General features: G+C 39.2%; 1 protein-coding gene and 1 long non-coding RNA gene across 2 annotated transcripts in view; one reads left to right on the top strand and one right to left on the bottom strand.

Moving 5' to 3' along the window:
* LOC128660678 (uncharacterized) overlaps positions 1-17,370 on the top strand; it is a 331,547-nt gene that overhangs the window by 247,030 nt on the left and 67,147 nt on the right. The gene's annotated exons all lie outside the window — the stretch shown is intronic.
* The window catches only part of CDH20 (cadherin 20), a 195,359-nt gene that overhangs the window by 116,622 nt on the left and 61,367 nt on the right, over positions 1-17,370 (bottom strand). Inside the window, exon 3 of the mRNA XM_053714618.1 lies at positions 16,884-17,178. Coding sequence (XP_053570593.1) covers positions 16,884-17,178 — 295 coding nt within the window. The remainder of the gene's footprint in view (positions 1-16,883; positions 17,179-17,370) is intronic.

Here is a 17,370-nt window from a genome sequence, read left to right as displayed (position 1 = left end):
ACTAACTGTTTAACCACCTGTCAGTGGAAGATTAATTGCTATGCACAGCCTCCATTTAACTAATGTGTCCTAACATTATAATGAAGAAAACCATTTTTAGAGATAAGCCGCGTGAGCCTATTAATGTTTCTTTTCCCTTTTACATATTGGATTCCCCATTTATAGCCAATATGATAGCTGTTTTAGCCACCTGTTCACTATGCCGAGAATGGCTTTAAATTGACTATATCATTTGGCAGTTCTTCACATACATAGTTATGCAATCTATATACATTTTCTTTTATTGCTGTTTTAATTAAGCCCTGTAACAGAATAAAAGTCTGTGAAAGTAGCCCAGCTTTATGGAAATAATATGAGCTTGTAACAAAATAGCAAATCTATGTACCCTCCCACCATGATGCATTTGACAGAATTTATTTTAATGATTGCTAATGTTTTCTAAATGCTATTTTGTTCTGCTAGTAAACATCAGATCATTTTGAAAAACTGGATCTAGCAAAGCAGTAATTAAAAGAATATTCTAAAGCAAAAATCTGCTCTAGATTGTTAAAGCCTGTATTTTTTTTCATTATTAACCCTAACAAAGTGTGTGTTTAACCCTCACAAGAGTCAAACACATAGTCCTGCTCTCGCTGGTTTGATTTGTAGCTACATGCAAGTGCTACTTCTGATTGGTTCATCAACCATGATCTATGCAGGAGCTCCAATGCTTGCTGCTCCTGCACAGGATTTTATCTATGTGCTTAACCCCTTTGCAGTGGTTAAATGTCTCGTAAACTAAGGTCAGTAAATATAAATTCAAGAATGGCACATTTTCTTTCTCCTTTTAGTTTACTTTTTTTTAATTGACTTTCTTTTCATTGTTTGAGCCCTTAAAATACAACCATGCTTCTTATATTCTGCTCAGATATACATTACTGCAATAAAGCAGATCTTTGAGTATTATCTCATATTATACTTTTGGGAAGATGTTTTTCTCAATTTCCTGTATGTCATGCATAGATTTTTTAAAAGAAGTATTACTGATGTCAGTAAATTCTAATATGTCCACAGTGAATAGATTTTTATACTGTAGGGCAAAGCCATTACTATCATTATAAATATAAATATTAAATGCATGTTTTACACTGTGTCAAAGAATGAAAGGCTGATGCAGTGCAAAGGTCGATCAATACAAGTTTTGCAGGACTCGAAAACAGTCTTTAGTATTAGATATAAAAAGAGTAAAATTTGAGAGTGAAAGCTACAGACAGTGACGTGCAGTGACGTCAGAGGCTGGTGAGGCAGTGGCAGGATACGCCTTCATTCTTTAGATATCCTTTGTTGAAGAAATAGCAATGCACATGGGTGAGCCAATCACATGAGGTATCTATGTGCAGCCACCAATCAGCAGCTACTGAGCATATTTAGATATGATTTTCAACAAAGGACATCAAAATAATGAAGAAAATTAGATATTAGATGTAAATTGGAAAGTTATTTAAATTTGCATATGGGTTTCATATGGGTTTCATGTCCCTTTAAATGGTGTCTTGGAAAACTGGTCAACTTAGTAAACATCTGATTTTAGTCTAAAAGGATTGTAACAGAAACTCTTGCCAGATAACACAATGCTTGCTCTGATTATGAGATCTAGAAATCCATGCCCATTAAAATATGTTTAAAACATACATTTTACTTTAATGCTGCAAATTATGCTTATAGATTCTTTCATTACATAAGGGATGAGAGTCAGAGGGGGAGGAAGAGAGACAGAGAGAGAAAGAGACCATGGGGGAGAACAACACATAAGGAGAGAGATAGATAGATAGAGAGAGAGAGAGATACACACACACACACACACACACACAATGGGGGGGGGGGAGAGGCACCACAGCATTTTAAAGTAATAAAACAGCAGAGCTACAGAGAGTTCAGAAAATTTGTCTATAATTTAGTGTGAAGTACAGAGGCAAGCTGCTAAGTTAGTGGGTGTAAAGTTTGAGTAAACAAAATACAAAAACGGTCCTTTGCTGTAAAAGAGTAAAAAAAAAACACTAAACCACATTCATTAAATTATCATTTTCACTAACAGAATCCCTATCAGTAAAATCTTACTTTATTAAGATGTGGGTGAAACACTGCTCTCTGTGCCTCTCTCCTGCTCTGTAAGGATTCAGGAAGTGACAGTGGCACATTTCACTGCACTTAAAGGGGAAGAACAGAACTCTCTTTTTTACTTTAGCAAAGCTGGCAGCTTCACAGGACAGCAACAAAATATATGAAAGTTGTTTTTTTCTGTTTTTGTTTTGTTTTATATGATTTAACATCCAGCCCCTACCCTATGTTCCACTTACTAATGCCTCTCGCTAGATTGGTTCAGCCCAAATAGGACTGCCTCAAATAAGCAGTTAATGGGCCATGCAATGATCTTAACCACTTGCATCCAGTAGATGGCGCAGCATGTTGTGTAATGGTGGGCAGACCTGCTTGTGCCTCTTCATTGCACAACATATAGCTGTGAGAAAAAAAAATGCTGGGAAAAAAAAATTACAATTTTTTTTTAAAGCCAATAAAAAAATATATATTTTTGCCCATATGAGAGGTGAAGCACTGCCTCACCTGCCTCTAGTGACTGCACATCACTGGCTACAGAACAATATGGAATAATGTAAGATTCAATTTCTACCTTTTGATTAAAAAAGATTATTTTCTGGAAACAAAAAGAGCCATAGGGCCTCTAAAAAACTTATAGTTTTTATAGCCCTCAGAACCAGTAATATATATTTTCTACTGCTATTTATGTCCTACTTAAAGGGACAGTCTACACCAGAATTATTATTGTTTAAAAAGATAGATAATCCCTTTATTACCCATTCCCTAGTTTTGCATAACCAACACATTTATATAAATACACTTTTTACCTCTGTGATTACCCTGTATCTAAGCCTCTGAAAACTGCCCCCTTATTTCAGTTCTTTTGACAGATATGCATTTTAGGCAATCAGAGCTGGCTCACTGGAACTCCACGTGCGTGAGCACAGTGTTATCTATATGACACACATGAACTAACACCCTCTAGTGGTGAAAAACTGTCAAAATGCCCTGAGAGAAGAGGCGGCCTTCAAGGGCTTAGAAATTAGCATATGAACCTCCTAGGTTTAGCTTTCAACTAAGAATACCAAGAGAGCAAAGCAAAATTGGTGATAAAAGTAAATTGGAAAATTGTTTAAAATTACATTCTCTATCTGAATGTAAAAAGTTTATTTTAGACTAGATTGTCCCTTTAATCTACGCATCCATCAGTCAGTTTGTAGTATTTATTTATTTATTTATTTATTTACTTACTGTTGTACAGACCATCACAGATACTGCAAATGGTTGGTGTGTTTTGCCTCCATAATGTTTGTTTAAAGGGAAATTCCTACCACAAATATAAAAGAGCATCATCTAAACATATATATCAGTAGACTATAAGAGAAAGGACACATCATACTAAATAATCCTATATAAGGGTTGGTAAATGTTGGCGACTCTTTTACGAGGAACATTATGTTTTCTATATGAATGAACTCGCAACTAAGATCTGCCTTGTTTATCTGCTTGATGTCTTTGATCTTGCTTACGCTTATGGCTGTTTTGCTATTTATCTTGCCTCCTCTGTTTAAGCCTGCTTGAAACTTCAGGTTATTGCAACCCCCTTAGATCAATATTTGTGAAGCTGCACAGGTTTTGGCCTCCTGGCTTATTGCCAAAGGGGTTCTCTGTGCAGCTGGGGTGTAGTGGGTTTGTTGTATCCTCTAGTATTACCTTGCTACTGATGTTTACTACTATATGGGCCCTTGCTAGTCACGTGAAATAACTTTTGTTTTATTATGTTCATTCACATTTGCACTTGTATTTATTTGTGTTATTAACTTAAACGGTGATGCCTATTAGGTTTTCTGCCTACTTAGTGCCTAGATTTGAAGGCGCAGATTAAACTCAAAGTTATCTTAAAACCCTAAAAGAGTGCTGTATTCAATATCTTTATATAGGAGAATTTATTATGATGTGTCGTTTCTCTTCTCTTATAGTCTACTGAAACATTTAAATTTATAGGGTCTGCACCATTTGTTACCTTGGTTTTTATGCCATGTATTTAGATTGTGTTGTATATTTTATCAGCCATTTACCCTCTTTGTTTTATGATAATATATATATATATATATATATATATATATATATATTCATTTATTTTTTTGCATGAATTATGTAAAGGAAAAGCTGTTTAAGTTTAAACGATACACACATACACATACCTCCCCACATTTCGTAGAAATTAGGGAACTCATGGGCTGCATTTTGTGTCAGGGCCAAAATGGTAGGGGAGGGGTCTACACGACGTGAAAACCATACCTTTCAGCATGTATCATTTCAGACAGAGTATGCTATGTGGCACCACACCTGTAGAGAAGCAGCCTGCGGCTGAGGATACTAGTCTTCATCTACTGACATATTTTGGACTTTTTCCGTTTCTAGTATTTTAGGGGTTTGTTTTTGCTCCAGAACTTTGGCACCCCCTTTTTTCTTATTTTTTTGTTCTAAGTTTATGTTATAGTTCATACTCTCTTTGTTGAGTAATACTCTGCTTTCCTTTACTTTCACCTCAATGTTCAGTGGGTATTTATTTGTGTCCTGGATGTGACAGAGGTGTTATATGACCAGGAAAAGATTTGTCTGTGTAGACTTTGGATAGTCCCTGAAAACCAGGGCATTTGCCCTCACCAAGAAGCTGTAGGTGAGACGTAGACTAGACCTCCTGAACTGTGTCAATTCTACACCATCCAAGACAGTTGGGAGGTTTGCTTGCATATGCAGTTGTTCCAGTTGTGTACTTCCTACTAATAATCTTTCACTGGGTGTTAGGAATAAAGTCTAGATCAGCACTCCAGCATTGTACAGATAAGCTGTGATTCAAAGTAGCAAAACAGTGAGGGTGCATAAACCTTCTGGACCTCCCTCATTGATCCACAAAGTATAGATATAAAAATTGAAGAGGATGTAGTAGTTCATATAATAGGAAAACCTTTATTAAAGCTTCAGCAACATTTTGGGGCTCCTATTATATAGAATCACTGGGTGTAAGGCACTTCCTGATCATGATGGGTAGTTCCTGCTACTTCACATTGAGCTATTAGCATCAGGTGACATCTCTTCAAATCCTGGGCCCACTCTCATTCCCACCATTACCCAATCACACACTCCTTATAGTAACTTTAATAAAAGCAACACACATAACTTCATTTCCATCCAATGCATCCAATACGCATACACTCCTTTCACTTGCGCACTATGGATCTCTCGCTCTGTCTTCACCCTTTTAGCAATTATCGAAACCTTGCTATCTTTTTCTGACACCATTTTCACTGCTGTTCTCACACATGGTGGTCTTCACTTTAGCCATACCCCTAGGACAGGTGAGAAACGTGGTGGCAGTGTTGGGATCCTGCTCTCCCCCTCCTGCACTTATCAGTACCTACCTTCAATCCCATCTCTCTCCTTCTCCTCCTTTGAAGTCTACTGTATTCACCTGTTCTCCCCCCCTCTCCATCAAAGTGGCAGTCATCTATCGCCCTCCTGGACCGACCTCCCAATTTCTTGAGAACTTTGCTGCCTGGCTTCCTTACTTTCTCTCTACAAATATACCAACCCTAATTCTTTGGGACAACCCGTCTGCCCCTGCTGCCTCTAAACTTCTTTCACTCACATCCACCTTCGGTCTCCCACAATCCACCCTATTCCCTACCCACCGTGATGGACACTCCATCGACCTGATATTTTCCTACCTCTGTTCTATGTTGGCCTCACCTGTCGCCCTTTTCCCATTTCAGACCATCACCTGGGCACCTATAATATTAATGCAACAGCTAAACCCACTCCTCCATCCCGCCCCTGCACCTATAGAAATCTACATTCTGTGGATCCGCTCCAATTTTAAAAAATTAAGACCTGGCAGACTACTTTTTAAACAAAACACGTACTATCTGAAGCAACATCCCAACACCAACCTGCAATATTCCATCAACAGGCCCAGATACTCCCTCTGCCACCCTCTGCATCTTCCATCCAGCCACTGAGAATGACGTTTCTTCCTTACTATCTTCCTCACCCCTCACTACCTGCCCGCTCAACCCTATCCCTTCCCATCTAATACCCTCCCTATCTTCCACCCTCACTCCTGCTCTTACCCACAAATTCAACCTCTCTCTCTCTCTCTCTACCGACTCATTCCCATCTTCTTTCAAACACACAAAAGTCACTCCCATACTCAAAAAACCCTCCCTCGACCCTAATTCTCCTGAAAGCTACCGCCCCATATCACTGCTTCCACTAACATCAAAACTCCTTGAAAAACTAGTTTACAATTGCCTAATCCACTTCCTGTCCTCCAACTCCTTACTTGACCCCCTGCAATCCGGATTCTGCCCCAAACACTCAACTGAGACTACCCTCACCAAGGTTACTAACAATTTTCTCTCTGCTAAAATTATTGGCCACTACTCTATACTTATCTTACTTGACCTCTCAGCTGCCTTTGACACAGTTGACCACCCCTTCCTCCTACAGACCCTTAGCTCTTTTGGCCTCTGTGACACTGCTCTTTCCTGGATTCACTCGTATCTTTCTCACAGTTCTTTTTCTGTGTGATTTGCCGGTGACTCCTCCTCTCCAATGCCTCTGTCTGTTCGAGTACCTCAAGGATCTGTTCTGGGTCCTCAACTCTTCTCCATTTATACTTCTCGCTGGGTAAACTTATCAACAGTTATGGCTTCAAATATCACCTCTATGCTGATGACACCCAGATCTACCTCTCCACCCCTGCTCTCTCTCCCTCTGTCCTTTCTCATGTCAGTGACTGCTTAACTGGTATTTCTTCCTGGATGGCCTCTCACCACCTAAAGATTAACATGTCCAAGACTGAGCTCCTTCCTATCCCCCCCCCCTCAAGCTCTACGCTGACTTGTGACTTCTCTATCCCTGTTGATGTCATCACCATTTCCCCATTGCCCCAGGCCTGCTGCCTCTGAGTTAACTTGACTCAAATCTGTCCTTCGCCCCCCATATCCAATCGCTTTCTACATCCTTCCGCAACTATCTACGCAATATTTTCAAGATTCGACTTTTTCTGTGCGCTAAAACCACAAAGCAAATAATCCACTCTCTTGTTATTTCCAGACTTCACTACTGCAATAACCTACTTACTGGCCTTCCTCTTTCCCGCCTCTCCCCCCTTCAATCCATCCTAAATGCCTCTGCCAGACTGATCCACCTTTCCTGTTGCTCTGTATCTGCAGCACCTCTTTGCGAATCCCTTCATTGGCTCCCCATTCACAGTAGAATTAAATTCAAAATTCTCACCCTTGAATACAAAGCGCTCACCAACACCGCTCCCCTCTACCTATCCTCTCTAATCAACTCCAGTATACTCCAGTCTGCCCACTGAGATCCAACAATGACCTGCTCCTTGCATCTGCGACTATCACCTCCTCTCATGCTAGACTGCAGGACTTCTGACGTGCAGTACCTAACCTCTGGAACGCTCTCCTTCGTGCTGTCAGGCTTTGCCCTAATCTTTCTTCCTTTAAATGCTCTCTGAAGACTTTTCTGTTCAGAGAAGCCTACCACCCAATTCAATAATTTCTAGATTGTAAGTTCCCAGGGAATAGAGCCCTCAATTCCTCCTGTATGTGTTTGTAAATTTTGTCCTGTCTCTTAGAAGTTTTATTTTATTGTTTTATTTAAATGAACTGTATCCATGGACAGTGCTGCGGAATATGATGGCTCTTCATAAATAAAGTATAATAATAATAATTAGTAGGAAGTATCTATAAGCAATGAGCATTTATTATTATTATTATTTATTTATAAAGCGCCAACAGATTCTGCAGCGCTGTCCATGGGTAACAAAGGTAAAAGGACAGTACAATATGATACACCAGACAAAATTTAACAAACAAATACAGGGGGAATTGGGAGCCCTGTTCCCATGGGAACTTACAGTCTAAATGGGTAGGAGGGTGAGAAACAGGAGGTGGGGACTGCAAAGGTGGGAATGATGTTAGTATGGAGTTAGGTAAGGGCAACTATTAGGCAAGTGGAATTCATTAGTTACTGATTTGGTGATAGGCTTCCCTGAACAAGAAGGTCTTTAGGGAGCGTTTAAAGGAGGAGAGGTTGGGGGAAAGTCTGACAGCTCGATGAAGTGCATTCCAGAGGGTTGGTGACGCACGAGAGAAGTCCTGTAGTCTAGTATATTTGTTGATGAGTGAGGACAGGTATGGGGGGGGCTGCATTGGTAAGGGCTTTGTAGGTCAGAGTGAGAATTTTGAATTGAATTCTGCTGTGAATGGGGAGACAGTGAATGGACTCACAGAGGGGTGTAGGCATTTAGGATGGATTGAAGGGGGGAGAGGTGGGAGAGAGGAAGGCCAGTTAGTAGGTTGTTACAGTAGTCAAGCCGGGAAATTACTAGGGAATGGATTAGCTGTTTAGTAGTTTCAGCAATTTTGGAGATATTGCGTAGGTGGTTGCAACAGGATGAAAAGAGCGATTAGATGTGGGGTATGAAGGACAGATTGGAGTCAAGTGTAACTCCTAGGCAGCGGACTTGGGGTGATGGGGAGATAGTGGTGTCACCAACAGTCATAGTAAAGTTAGAAAATGTTGTAGAATTAGATGGGGGGATTAGAAGAAGCTCAGTTTTGGACATGTTGATTTTTAGGTGGTGAGAGGCCATCCAGGAAGAAATGCCAGATAAGCAGTCACTGATGTGGGAAAGGACAGAAGGAGAGAGTGCAGGGGTGGATAGGTAGATCTGAGTATCATCACCATATAGGTGATAGTTGAAGCCATAGCTACTGATAAGTTTACCCAGTGAGGAAGTATAAATAGAGAAGAGTAGAGGACCTAGAACACTTGAGGTACTCCAACTGACAGAGGCAATGGAGAGGAGGAGTCGCCAGCAAATGAGACAGTAAATAGACCTATTAGAGAGATAAGAGTGGATCCAGGAGAGGGCAATGTCACAGAGCCCAAGGGAGCTGAGAGTCTGTAGGAGGAGGGGATGGTCAACAGTGTCAAAGGCAGCAGACAGGTCAAGTAAGATAAGTATAAAATAGTGGCCATTGTTTTTAGCAGAAAGAAGATCCTTGGTGAGGGCAGTCTCAGTTGAGTGTTGGGGACGGAAGCCAGATTGCAGGGGGTCAAGCAATAAGTTGGAGGATAGGAAGTGTGTTAGGCGATCGAAAACTAGTTTTTCCAAGACTTTAGAAGCTAGCGGTAGTAATGATATGGGGCAATAGTTTGCAGGAGAATTGGGGTTGAGGGAGGATTTTTGAGGATGGGGGTGACCTTTGCATGTTTGAAGGATGATGGAAATTAACCAGTAGTAAGGGATTGGTTGAATATGTGAGTAAGAGCTGGGGTGAGGGTAGAGGACAGAGAAGGTATTAGATGTGAAGGGATAGGGTCAAGGGGGCAGGTAGTGAGGTGTTAGGAAGATATTAGGGATCCAAGAGACTCATCTCACTTATCCAAGAGACTCATCTCACAGAGCAGGAAGTCGCTAAACTTAAGATGCAATGGGTGGGAGAGGTAATTGCTTCCTCTTCAAGCAGGAGAAAATGTGGAGTAGCAATTTTGATCAACAAAGCTTTGGAGTATAAGGTTATTCAGTTGGAGACAGATACAGCTGCAAGGTTTATTTTAATCCAAATTATCATAAATAAAACTAAATATGTTCTCTGTAATGTTTATGGCCCAAATAAATTTTGTTGTGACTTTTGGGAGACTGTTAAAGTTAAACTGTTTCCTTTCATAAAAGAGAACCTTATAATAGGCGGAGACTTTAACTTGGCTATGTATCCAGAAATTGATAGATTCTCAGACAAGAATCTTCCAGAGAATAGGAGAAGCTCTAAATATTTTATCAAATTTTGCCATAAATTACATCTTACCGATATCTGGCGAAGCCTTAACCCGGATTCATTGGGTTTCACATGTGAGTCCAAAGCACACAGGACATTCGCCAGGATAGATTTATTTCTAATTTTCGAACCACTTTCAATTTGTAAACTAGAGGCTGGAATTGGGGAGATCATGACCTCGGACCACTCAATTATATCTTTAACTTTGAAATCCCATGCTAATAATAAATATAAAATGCCTAGGGCATTTTTTTATCCGTGTTATCTTTATAATAATCCTAGATATAGTCACTGGTTAAAACAGGCATGGAAGGATTATAGTACCCGTAATATCTCGTATCTCCATAAGATTGAAATCTTTTGGGAGGCTTCAAAAGCGGTATTACGCGGTGAAATTATGTCATTCCTAGATATTAAAAACAAGAAACAACGTGCACGAGACTTACAACTTACTAATCAGGTCAAAAATGCGTATAAAAAATATCATGGAGATCGTTCCATTAGGAACTGGGATAACTATACAGCACTAAGAAAGGAAAGGGATATATCGGTAACTCAAAAACATCTAGAAGATGAGACCAAAATCAATCTATATTTCAGAAGCTTCCACGGTAGCTCCGCTAAAAATTTAGCTAGACTAGTTAAAATAAGGAAAAAGAAGAATTTGATTTCTTGCATTAGGGAAGGCGATAAAAGATACACCAACACAGAAGAGATATGTGAAGTTTTTTTTAAGTACTATAAACAACTATATTCTAAACAGGAAAGCAACCCTATTAATCAAGCAAATTTTTGGGATAAGGTTATTCTTCCCCAGTTACAGCAAGAAGAATTAGAGGCCTTGAATGCCCCGATTACTTCTGAAGAAATATTAAAAGCTATTAGTGTATCTAAACTGAATAAAGCTGCAGGCCCCGATGGGTTTCCAGCGGAGTTCTATAGATGTCTAGCGGTGGAAATAACCCCAGTCTTAGAGAAATTGTTTAACTGTTACTATATCTCTAATCAACCAATTTCAGGTCGGTTCGCAGCGGCAAATATATCATTAATTCTGAAAAAGGGAAGAACCCAGAAGATCCAGCCTCATACAGGCCAATTTCCGTCCTTAACGCGGATTATAAAATTTTAATGTCTATTGTTGCTGCTAGACTTACACGGTGTTTGGATAAACTTATACATCCCGATCAGGTCGGTTTTATGGCCGCACGAAATTCTACTAAAAATATAAGGAGATTAACCACGCTGGTTGATTTTAGCTGGAATAGCGATCAGTTTAAAGATAGAAAAATGTTAAATGATAATGCAGTTCTTACCTTGGACGCAGTCAAGGCTTTTGACAGTATAGCGTGGACTCATTTATTTAAAACCTTAGAGAAATTTGGCTTTGCAGATAATTTCTTATATTTCATCCAGAAAATCCATTGGAAACCAGAATCTTTTCTGTTGGTTAATCGGATGCTCTCCCCTAAGATAATATTAGAAAGAGGGACAAGACAGGGTTGTCCCCTTTCACCCCTTTTGTTCAATATTGCTCTTGAGCCGCTGGCAACCAGATTGAGAGAAACCCTCCCGGGAATATCAGATATAGATCCAAACCTAAAAGTCTTACTCTACGCGGATGATATCCTAATATGTTTGCAGAATACCAGAGATACAATCCCTAAGGTCGTAAATATATTGGAGGAGTTTAGCTCCTTCGCGGGATATAAGTCCAATTTGGACAAAAGCGAATTTATGTGGCTAGGCAAGGAGGCTAATCGACAAACTAATTTAATGTTTCGTACAGTCTCTGCCATAAAATATCTGGGATTGGAGATCCACAAAAATCCCAAATACTGGTACTCAGCCAATATTGATCCGCTTCTTCAGAAGATCAAAGAAGATCTTGAGCTATGGAAGGCTCTCCCTTTATCTATCTCTGCGTCTGTTAAATTGATCAAAACAATAATTTTTCCACGGATTCTTTATCCTATACAAAATCTTCCTTTAATTCTTACAAATAAAGATCTAAATAGACTGAATTCTTGGTTTTCCAAGTTTATCTGGAAAGCCAAAAAACCACGTATATCATTGGAAAAACCTTCTCAAAAATTTGATAATGCGGGGTTAGCTTTCCCTAATATTAGATACTATAATATTGCAACCTTGCTTAAAATAGCTATAGACTGGATAGCACAAACGAATAGGGTTACTTCATATGAGTCCGAATCTAGATTGATTTACCCTTGGTCTTTGAAGGCTCTATTACATTGCCCATTAAAAGAACTACCGCGAGAAGTCTTTTTATTACAATCTTTTAAAAACCCGATATGCGCATGGCAGAAGTTTTGTGCTATATTGCCATTGAATCCTTTTTTCTCTGATTTCTTACCCATAAGAGCTAACCCGCGGTTCCTGCCAGGAATAGACCAAAAAGTATTTTTAGAATGGCAGGACAGAGGTCTCAAGGATATTGTTCAGTTATTGGATGATCAATGCCAGATTCTTCCATGGGAGACTATTCTATCAAAATATTCATTAGGTGTAGGGAATAGGTTTGCTTATTTCCAGGTCCGTCACTATATTAGCTCTCAGAGCTGGTATTCTTCTATTAGGTCTGAGTGGTCCGAGGTCAAAATCTTTATCCAAAAATTTATAGTTGGAAACACTTCAATTTCATTAATCTATGATATAATGCTCACTAAACAGGGTACTCTGCTGAGCGACAAACTGGTTAACTCATGGATTAACTCCATTCCAACAATTAATCAAGAGATGATTGCAGGTAGTTGCAAATTGGTAGCTAAGTACCCTATTGCGGTAAACTGGAAAGAATCCCATGTTAAATTATTGAATAAATCTTATCTATCCCCCGCTAGGTTAGTGAAATTTTACCCTCTTAAGAAGGCTGATTGCCCGCGGTGCTTATACGGCGTAGCAGATCTTATTCATATGTTATGGAACTGCCCTAAAATAAAACAATTATGGCAGAAAGTCCAGTTTTGGTTCAATAGGCTCTATAATGGGGCTTACTCGCTATCTCTGCAAGATATAATCTGTCTGATATCTGATCCCAGGTCTGACTCCAAAACCCGGATTTTGAATACCATCATATTAACTGTTAGATACAATATTTTTAAAGCTTGGATTGCTAAGAAGCCCCCTAGTCTAGGGGTAATTCTTAAAGGGATACAATCTCAAATTATATTCGAATCTTTTCATTTATCACAAGCTACAGAGAAAAAAATTAAGATATTTTTGTTAGATTGGGCACCCATTATTAAGACTTATTCATTGCAACTTCAGCAGCGGATCTTGTCTCCATTTGTTTCCTCTATCAGCTTTGCTGAGTTAGTCCTGCTTCAAGTATTCCCCGGATCATGGATAAGGAATTTTAGAGATATTCCATAAAGTTTTGAGCTACCGCATCTAAGATGGAGCCTTGCGGGCTCGGAGGTGGTTCTCTTCTTTCTCTCTTTTTTTTTTTTTTTTTTTTTGTGTTTTTTTTTTTTTTTTTTTTGTATTGAAGAATACAAGAAATGATATATAGTCAGTTATTATATTTAATTTGTCTCCCTATGATTTATGTGGGAGCTAAAGGGTAAAGTATTCAAATTAATACTGGTGGCAGTTGTTTTTGGGTTTTTTTCTTCTTTTTTTTTTTTTTTTTTTTTTTTTTTGTTGTTTTGTTGTGTTGTCTTATTTTGTCTTAAGGAAATTTTCTGAAAAACCCCAACATTGTATACAACCATTCTATAGAGGATAAATTACTGGTAGCAGACAGTGGTGGGATGTTACTTCTGATGGTAAGTGTTTTGTTGAAAAAGTAGTCTGCCAAGTCTTGCGCACTAAAGTCAGATGAAGGGGGTGGTGCAGGTGGATAGAGGAGAGTGTTGAAAGTGGAGAAGAGGCATTTAGGGTTTGAGAAGTGAGAAGATATGAGAGAAGTGAAGTAGTTTTGCTTGGCTAAGTGAAGGGCAGAGGAGTAAGAATAAAGAATGAACTTATAGTGTAGGAAATCGGGTTCAGAGCGGAATTTCCTCCAGGAACGTTCAGCAGCACGGGAGCATTTTTGTAGATAGCATGTTTGCTGAGAGTGCCAGGGCTGGAGCTGATGACGTGAGGTTTTGCGTATTTGTGGAGGAGCAAGGGTGTCGAGTGCAGAGGAGAGAGTATTGTTATAGTGGTTTGTAGCAAGTTCAGGGCAGGATACCGTGGAAGTGTAGGGAAGGCATTTTTGAATAAGGTTAGAAAGTTGGAGAGGATCCACCGTGTGCAGATTTCTACAGGTGCGGAGGCGGGGGGGAGAAAACATAATTTATGTAAGAACTTACCTGATAAATTCATTTCTTTCATATTAGCAAGAGTCCATGAGCTAGTGACGTATGGGATATACATTCCTACCAGGAGGGGCAAAGTTTCCCAAACCTCAAAATGCCTATAAATACACCCCTCACCACACCCACAAATCAGTTTAACGCATAGCCAAGAAGTGGGGTGATAAGACAAAAGTGCGAAAGCATAAAAAATAAGGAATTGGAATAATTGTGCTTTATACAAAAAAATCATAACCACCACAAAAAAGGGTGGGCCTCATGGACTCTTGCTAATATCAAAGAAATGAATTTATCAGGTAAGTTCTTACATAAATTATGTTTTCTTTCATGTAATTAGCAAGAGTCCATGAGCTAGTGACGTATGGGATAATGAATACCCAAGATGTAGATCTTCCACGCAAGAGTCACTAGAGAGGGAGGGATAAAATAAAGACAGCCAATTCCGCTGAAAATAATCCACACCCAAAATAAAGTTTAAATCTTATAATGAAAAAAACTGAAATTATAAGCAGAAGAATCAAACTGAAACAGCTGCCTGAAGTACTTTTCTACCAAAAACTTATTCAGAAGAAGAAAACACATCAAAATGGTAGAATTTAGTAAAAGTATGCAAAGAAGACCAAGTTGCTGCTTTGCAAATCTGATCAACCGAAGCTTCATTCCTAAACGCCCAGGAAGTAGAAACTGACCTAGTAGAATGAGCTGTAATCCTTTGAGGCGGAGCTTTACCCGACTCAACATAAGCATGATGAATCAAAGACTTTAACCAAGACGCCAAAGAAATGGCAGAGGCCTTCTGACCTTTCCTAGAACCGGAAAAGATAACAAATAGACTAGAAGTCTTTCGGAAATTTTTAGTAGCTTCAACATAATATTTCAAAGCTCTAACTACATCCAAAGAATGCAACGATCTTTCCTTAGAATTCTTAGGATTAGGACACAATGAAGGAACCACAATTTCTCTACTAATGTTGTTAGAATTCACAACCTTAGGTAAAAATTTAAAAGAAAAAAATGATTATTCAAATGCATTATCCCAATAATGAAACTGACTGTCTGAAATAAGGAATATTGAACATCCTGAATCAAGGCAAATAAATGTTTAAACACAAATATTTAGAACTTTATATAAAAGTGCCCAACCATAGCTTAGAGTGTCACAAAAATAAGACTTACTTACCCCAGGACACTCATCTACATGTAGTAGAAAGCCAAACCAGTACTGAAACGAGAATCAGTAGAGGTAATGGTATATATAAGAGTATATCGTCGATCTGAAAAGGGAGGTAAGAGATGAATCTCTACGACCGATAACAGAGAATCTATGAAATAGACCCCGTAGAAGGAGATCATTGAATTCAAATAGGCAATACTCTCTTCACATCCATCTGACATTCACTGCACGCTGAGAGGAAAACCAGGCTCCAACCTGCTGCAGAGCGCATATCAACGTAGAATCTAGCACAAACTTACTTCACCACCTCCACGGGAGTCAAAGTTTGTAAAACTGATTTGTGGGTGTGGTGAGGGGTGTATTTATAGGCATTTTGAGGTTTGGGAAACTTTGCCCCTCCTGGTAGGAATGTATATCCCATACGTCACTAGCTCATGGACTCTTGCTAATTACATTAAAGAAATAGGTTTAGCATGTACATTGAGATTATCGGTGAGCAGATGGTTGTCTGAGATGGGAAATGGGCAACAGGTGACATCAGAAGGGGAGCAGAGGTAGGAGAATACCAGATCAAGAGAGTGTTTGTCACGGTGAGTAGGGAATAGGGTGGATTGTTAGAGACTAAAGGAGTTTGTGAGTGAGAGGAGTTTAGAGGCAGCAGGGGCAGATGGGTTATCAATGGGGATGTTGAAGTCCCCTAGGATTAGAGCAGGTGTATTTGTAGAGAGAAAGTGAGAAAGCCAGGCAGCAAAGTTGTCGATAAGGGGGCGATAAAGAACTGCCACCTTGAGGGAGAGGGGGGAGAAAATGCGGATGCAGTGGACTTAAAAGGAGGAGAAGGAGAGAGATGGATGAGGATGCAGGTTCTTATAGGAGCAGGAGGGGGATAGTAAGATTCCAACACCGCCACCATGTCTCTCACCTGGCCTAGGTGTGTGGCTAAAGTGGAGACCGCCATGCTTTAGAGCAGCAATGGAAGCATTATTATGAAGTGTACAAGTGATACTGGGAAGTTAGTTAATACTAAAAATGTCAAAATGTTTAAATGTTGCTCTTTTATATGGTTATTAGAAATTTTTTAAATATAATGTCTCTTTAAAAATGGTTTTTGACTGAAAAATGCAAAGTCCAACCGCTCTACATAACTGGTGTTTATCACTCAGCAGCAGAAATGGACTGTAACATATTTCTATCAATTATGTTGCCATGCAGCTAACAAGACCAAGGGCACAGCAATCCTCTAAAAGCACTTTATTAAATGATTCAGGAAAACATCAGGAAAACATCAGATGCTAAAAACACCAGTAGTTAGGTATGTCAGACAAGGCACCAATCCGTCCTACGCGTTTCGGCTACTCCTGCCTTAGTCAGACATGCAGCAAATGAGTATAGCAATTACATATTGGTGAACTACAATAAAAAATAAAGGAAATATAGGTAACTTACCCACAGGTGACATCTCTGGCACTGAAGCTGTATATGGACCATCCAGAAACTTAGGTTCATTGTCATTAATGTCTTGGATTTTAATGATAAATTCTGACTCCGGCTCCATTGGCCTGTCAGTCCTCCTATCTAGAGCCTGTGCCCTCAGAGTATACTGGGCTCTCTCTTCTCGATCCAGCCTTTGGATTGCATGAATATCTCCTGTGGTATCATCAATTGTAAACATGGTACCTGCTCCATCTCCAGAAAGGATATATTTAATGGATCCATCTCCTTTGTCCATATCTGAATGGAGCTATAAAAATAAATGTTAGTACTTATATTATAACAGATGTTGCTTAAAATAGTTATAAGCAATTAAATGTAGATACATTTTAGTGTTTGACAATGTACCTGAACTGAGCAATATATAACTGACATCCCACAGAAATTATTCTGTTTAGCCTGTATGCTGAAGCAATATTATATTTTCATATATGCGTATATA

The sequence above is a fragment of the Bombina bombina genome, chromosome 5 (genome assembly GCF_027579735.1).
Source record: "Bombina bombina isolate aBomBom1 chromosome 5, aBomBom1.pri, whole genome shotgun sequence".
Lineage (NCBI taxonomy): Eukaryota > Metazoa > Chordata > Amphibia > Anura > Bombinatoridae > Bombina > Bombina bombina.
This window is presented reverse-complemented; position numbering and strand designations above follow the sequence as displayed.